General features: G+C 34.3%; 1 protein-coding gene across 1 annotated transcript in view; it reads left to right on the top strand.

The window, feature by feature from the left end:
• LOC119568305 overlaps window positions 1-7,500 on the top strand; it is a 73,536-nt gene that overhangs the window by 13,154 nt on the left and 52,882 nt on the right. The window contains exons 4-6 of the mRNA XM_037916760.1: window positions 716-893; window positions 1,611-1,872; window positions 2,614-2,687. Coding sequence (XP_037772688.1) covers window positions 716-893; window positions 1,611-1,872; window positions 2,614-2,687 — 514 coding nt within the window. The remainder of the gene's footprint in view (window positions 1-715; window positions 894-1,610; window positions 1,873-2,613; window positions 2,688-7,500) is intronic.

Genomic DNA, 7,500 nt, shown 5'->3' with positions numbered 1-7,500 from the left:
ATTATCTGTCCCTTGTGCAGGTTACCACTCAAATTTATTACAGAAACTACAATCTGAAACTGGAAAAAAAATGTTGCACTTCGTATCCTCCTTGCAAACGTGACGGTTCTAGGCACTCGAGGCTTCTCTATGCATTATTGATTCGTGCCATCACGTTTACTCAAAAGTTAACACTTGCACTTATGACGGGCGTGAGTCCTCGAGACTTCAGTAATTACTTTGGATTCGCACCATTAAATTTTCTCTAAAGACCTCCCTTCCCTGATGATCTATTTCTGTGTCAATTAACGATCAAATTTACAACCTGAAACTGGAAAAAAATGTCATACCTCGTATCCCCTCGTACCATAGAAACCCCCCCCCCCCTTATGTTTTAATAAAGATCCTATCTTAATTAACTGTATTTTGTACCAGTTTCAACGCTCAAGTTAATCAACCCTGAAACTAGAAAAAATGTTGCACCTCATATCCCCCGGCGCCAAGATAACCGAATTAGGCTCCCAATTCTACCAGTTATTTATGTGATATTTGAATATTATAATGGCAAATGACACGTAAAATTCGTCTAGAAACTACAAACAGAAACTGGAAAAGATGTCGCACCTCGTATCCCCCCCGGGAGTAGAGAACACACAAATCTATTATGACTTCATATCCCATTATTTCTTTATTAATCATCTGTCCCTGTGCGACTTAACGCTCAAATTTATCCCAGAAACTACAACCTGAAACTGGAAAAGACGTCGCACCTCGTATCCCCCGGCGCCAAGGTGACGGTCGTGGGCCCTCGAGGGGGCGTGTCCGTGGCCGCCATTTCGCCCGCCTCCTGCCACTATATCCACGTGGACGACGATATCACAGCTGCCCTCAATGCCTGCAAACCTGGCACCATTGTGAGCATTTTCATGTACTTTTGGCACATAAAGTTTGCTGATTGTGAGAGCATTATGTATATATATATATATATATATATATATATATATATATATATAATATATATATATATATATATATATACACACACAAAAACACACACACACACACACACACACACACACACACACACACATATATATATATATATATATATATATATATATATATATATATATATATATATATATATATATATATATATATATATATTGTAGTGGTAGATTCTGAGATTGAGGGGAATATTTTCTGACCATTAATCTATCTACTAATTTAAGTAAAGTATGAGCGTTTATTTACTTCTTTGTTTAGATATTTAAGTAGAGTCCATGTATTTATTATATATACACCTTCCCTTCCTTCTTTCCTCTTTCTCTCGCTTCCTCCTTCCCTTCCCTTCCCCAATCCCTCCCTCCTTCCCTCCCTCCTATCCCTCACCTCCCCCATATCTCTCTCACTCCCTCCCTCCTTCCTCCCATCCCTCATCTCCCTCTTCCCTCCCTCCTCCCACCCATCCCTCACCTCCCCCTTCCCTCCCTCCAATCCCTCACCTACCCCATCGATTCTCCCTCCCATCCCACCCTCCCCTCTTCACATCCCACCCATCCCTCCCGTCCCACCCTCCCCCATCCCTCCTTCACCCCCCATGCCTCCCCTCCCCCTCCCCCCCACCCCAGGCAGGATACATCGTCAGCCGCGACGTGACGCTGGAAGTGCGACCCTTGGGCAAGCGGGCGGCGGGGGAGCTGCACCATGCCTTCAGGAAGCGGGGGGCGTGGCCATCCTCCGTCCACAGGGGCATCCCCCACGTGGTCAAGAGGATGACGAAGGATTCCCAGGCGAAGGATTCCCAGGCGAAGGATTCCCAGACGAAGGATTTCCAGACGAGACCGAATCCTACGCACATGGAGCTGGAGATCCCACCGCCGGCGTGTTCGGGTGAGTGGGGTGGTGGAGGGGTGGGGGTGGAAGGGGGGAGGGGAGGAGTGGGGGTGGAAGGGGGGAGGGGAGGGGAGAGAGAGGGATGGAAGGGGGAGGAGAGGGGAAGAGGGGAGAGAGAGGGGTGGAAGGGGGGAAGGTGGTGGAAGAGGATAGGGGGGTGAAAGAGGGAGAGGGTGAAAGAAGGGGAGGGGAAGAAAGAAAGAGAGAGAGAGAGAGAGAAAGAGAGAGAGAGAGAGAGAGAGAGAGAGAGAGAGAGAGAGAGAGAGAGAGAGAGAGAGAGAGAGAGAGGAGGGGGAACACGCACGTACGTATATGCACATTGTTATTTGTGAAAGCTTTTGACACTATATTATTATTAATGATAATACAATTCTCTTTCTCCTCCTCCCCTTCTCTTCTCTCCTCCTCTCCTCCTTTCCTGCTCTCTTCTCTCTTCCTCTCCTCTTCTCTCATTTCTCCTCCTCTCCTTCCCTCCTCCTCTTTTATTTCTCCTCTTCTCTCCTCCTCTCCTTTTTTCCCATACCTCCTCCTGTTTCCTCTCCTCTCCCCCTCTTTACCTCTCCTCTCTTCCTCCTCTCCTTTCCCATTCCTCCTCCTCTCCTTTCCCATTCCTCCTCCTCTCCTCTCCCCCTCTTTACCTCTCCTCTTCCTTCTCTCCTCCTCTCTACCTCCCCTCCTTCTCTCCTCCTTCTTTCATTTCTCTTTCTCCCCTTTTATTTCTCTTTCTCCCTTTTCCAGAGTCGATCAGCAACGCCACGCCAGATGACTTGGAATTCGGCCAAGGGGAACTCTTCACTATCCCGCCGGCGGAGGTGAGTTGTACGAAGAGGGGAGTAGAAAGGAGGGGGGGAAGAGAGAGAGGAGGGAGGAGGGGAGGAGGGAGGAGGGGAGGAGGAGAGGAGGGAGGAGGGGAGGAGGGGGGAGGGGGGGGGAGGGAGGGGAGGGAGAGAAGAGGGGGAGGGGAGGAGGGGAGGAGAGAGGAGGTGAGTTATACGAAGAGGGAGAGTAGAAAGGAAAAGGGGGGGAAAAAGAGAGAGAGGAGGGAGGAGGGGGGAAGGAAAAGAGGGGGGAGGAGGGGAGGAGGGGGGGAGGGGGGGAGGGGGAGGGGGGGGAGGGGGGAGGGGGGAGAGAAGAGAGGAGGGGGGGGGAAGGGGGGGGGGAGGAGAGAGGAGGGAGTTATACGAAGAGGGAGTAAAAAAGGGGGAGGGGGGAAAAAAAAGAGGGGGAGGAGGGAGGAGAGGAAAAGGGGGGGGGGGGAGGAGGGGAAAGGGGGGGAGGAGGGAGGAGGGGGGGGGAGGGGGGAGGGGGAGGAGAAAAAGAGAGGGGGAGGGGGTAGGGGAGGGGGAAGGGGGGGGAGGAGAGGAGAGAGGAGGAGGGGGGGAGATGGGGGAGAGGAGGGGGGGGAGGAGGGGAGACGGGGAAAGGGGGAGGGGGGGGGGGAAGGAGGAGGGGGAGGGGAGGGGAGGGGAAAAGAGAGGAGGGGAGGGAAAGGGGGAAAGAGGAGGGAAAGGGGGGAAAGGAAAGGGGGGGGGGGAGGGAAAGGGGGGGAGGGGAGGGGGAGGGGAGGGGAGGGGGGGGAGGGGAGGGAGGAGGGGGAGGGGAAAAGAGAGAGAGGAGGGACGAGGAGAGGAGAAGAGGAGAGAGGAGGAGAGAAGAGAGGAGGCGAAAAAGGAGGAGGGGAGAGGGAAGAGAGGAGGAGGGGGGAGAGGCTATAAACAAAGTGAGGGCTATAAACAAGGGAACGAATAAGAAAATACAGAAATAAACAAGTAAACAAGTAGATAGATAAAGAGTTTGATAAAGAAGAAGTTAAAAGGGAAAAATACAAAAAATAAAAAAATTATAAAAAGGGTAATAAAAAATAATATAATAAAAATATAAAATTAAATAATAAATATATATACACCACACACACCCCACCACACAACACACACACACACAACCCCACACACACACACACACAAAACCAAAAAAAATAAAAACAGAATAATATATATATTTTATTAAAAATATTTTAAAGTATATATACATACATTTTATACAAAAATATATATATTTTATATATATTTTATAATATTTAAAATTATATATATTATATATATTATAATATATATATTAAAATATATACATAAAAATTACATATCCATATCATCATCTATTTATCTATCTATCAAACTATCTAAATAATAAAACATATTTTACAAATACAATACGGAGAAATAATAAAATATATATATAATTTTATATATAATACATATATATAATGTTAAAATATATATTAAAATTTTATTTTAAAATAAATATATATATATTTATGTTTTTTAAAATTTTAAAAAAAAAAAAAAACAAAAAAATATATATAATATATATTATATATATATTATTTTTATATATAATATATATATAAATATATTATAATATATGTATAATATATTATAATATATTTTAAAATTTTATATATATATATATATAAAAAATATATTTTTATATAACTATATATATAAAACTATATACATATAATTTATATATATATATAGATATATATATTTTAATATAAAATATATATATATATATATATAATTTTGTGTGTTTGGGGGGTTTTTGTGTGGGTTGGGGGTGGGGGGTGTTGGGGTGGGTGGGTATGGGGGTATTTTTTGGTGTACGTTTAAAATATATCTATAATATATATAATATAATATATATATAAACAAATAATATATAATATAATATATTATTATATATAATAATATATAACGTGAATATGTATATAACAGAATAATTAAAAAAACTATAATAAAATAATATATATATATATATATTTAATATTATTTATACATATATACATATATATATATATATATAAAATATATATATAAATATTATATAATATTTTATAATAATATTTTTATAATTTTACATATATATATTTTGTGTGTGTGTGTGTAACACCCCACACACACACACACACAACAACAAACACATAAATTTTATATATAGAAATATATCGATTTATTTTATATATGAAAATATAATGATTATAGATTAGTTTGATAAAACACCCCACACAATATAAAGGATAAATATAAGGAATAGAGTTTTTAAAAATTTTATATATATATTATATAAAATAATAATTTTAAAATATATAATTTAAAAACCCAAAAGTATACATTTTAAAATATATATATATATATATATATATATATATATATTATATATAAATTTTTTATTTAAAATATATTTGTGGGTGTGTGTGTGTGTGTAACACACAAAAACACATACACACACACACGCCACAAAACACACACACACACACACACACAAACACACACAAATCACACCATATTTTATATATATATTTATATAAAATTTTATTATAAAATATATATATAATATATTTTAATATATATATATACGCACACATATATAATGTATATGGATACACACATGTACATAGTTTTAAAACACACACACACACCCCACACACACACACACACACACATATATATTATATATGTATTATATTTTAAAATAGATATATAATATATATATATATAATATAAAATTTTATATAATATATTTATAAAAAATATATATGTGTGTGGGGTGGGTGTTTTGGGGTGTGTGTGTGGGTGTGGTGTGTGGTGGGTGTTGTATAAAAAAATTGTACTATGGTATTTCTATAAAATATATAGGGTGCGATATATATATAATATATAATATAAATATATATATATAATATATTATATATATTTTGTGGGGTGTGGTATGTGTGTTGTGTGTGTGTGTGTGTTGGGGTGTGTGTGTGTGTGTGTTTTGTGGGGGTGTTTTGGGGTGTGTGTGTGTTAATATACATATATAATTATAATATATATTATATATATAATATAATAATATATATAATATATTATGTGTGTTTTGGGGGTGTGTGTGTTTTGTGTGTGTGTGTTTTGTGTGTGGGTGTGTGTGTGGCTTTTTGTGGGGTATATTATAATGTATATATAATATAAATATTAAAGGGTATTTTTTAAAATAATATATAATATATATATTATATATAATATAATATATTAATATAGTTTTATATTATATTTTACCTATATGCGTGCATATATATAATATATTATATAAAATATATATAAAATTAAATATATATAATATTATATATATATTTTATAAACCACCCCATACACACACATACACAAAACCCCACACCACCACAAAAAAACCCCCACCACACAAAACACACACACACACACCACACACACAAACAAATATATATATAAATATATATAAAATATATATATATAATATATATATTAAAATTATTATATATATATATATTAAAATTAGATATAAAACATTAACAAAAGAATATATATATATATATATAATATATAATATATATATTATATAAAATATATATATCTGGGGTGTGTGTGGTGTGTGTGTGTGGTGTTGTGTGTTTGGGTGGGAGTGGGGTGTAGTGTAAATATAAAAAATTTTTTGATAATTAATATATATATATAAAAATTATATAATTAAAATTTTATATAAAATATACACGTAATTTTGTATATATACATATATAACACATAACTATATTTTTAATATATATATATTATATATAATACATTTTCAACATTATATATATATATATATATATTTTAAAATATATATATATATATATGTTATATATATCATATTATTATTTGTGTGTGTGTGTGTGTATTACACACACACACACACCCCAACCAAAAAAAACACACACACACAAACACACACACACCCCCCAAAAACACAACCCCCCCCCCCAACCCCCCCACACATATATTATATTTTATATATTTTATATATTTTATATATATACACAATATATATATATAATATATAAAATATTAAAATTATATATATATTTTTATAAATATATATATATATAATATATACATGTATAAAATATTTATAATATATATATATATATAAAATATTAAAATTTTAAAATATTTTATATTATATATTTGGGTGGTGTGTGTGTATATATATATATAAAAATAATAAATAATTTTAAAATTATATATCCGATATATATAATATATTTTATATATATATAGATATACATAAAAATATTTTATAAAATAATATATAATACATAAAATATATATATAAAATATATATAAAATATATATTTTTATACATATATACATATCTAATATATATATATAAAATATATATAATTTTAAAATATATATATATATATAAAATATATTAAACAATTATATATTTGGTGTGGTGTGGGTAATTACACCCACACACACACCACACGCACCCCACCCACACCAAACATATTAAAATATTATATATATATATATTTTATAATATATATATTATATTATATACACAAAATATATATATATTTTAAAATATATAATATTTTAAAAATATATATAATATATATTTTATAAAATATAAATATATATAAATACATGTATACATATATTATAAATATATATAAAATATATATTATATATTTAATATATATATATATATTTGTGGGTGTGTGTGTGTGTGTGTAACAACCCCACACAAACACAACACACGCAAACACACACACACCACACACACACA

The sequence above is a fragment of the Penaeus monodon genome, chromosome 43, assembly GCF_015228065.2.
Source record: "Penaeus monodon isolate SGIC_2016 chromosome 43, NSTDA_Pmon_1, whole genome shotgun sequence".
Classification (NCBI taxonomy): Eukaryota; Metazoa; Arthropoda; class Malacostraca; order Decapoda; family Penaeidae; genus Penaeus; species Penaeus monodon.
Note: the sequence above shows the minus strand (reverse complement) of the source record. Positions and strands in the feature narration are given on the sequence as shown.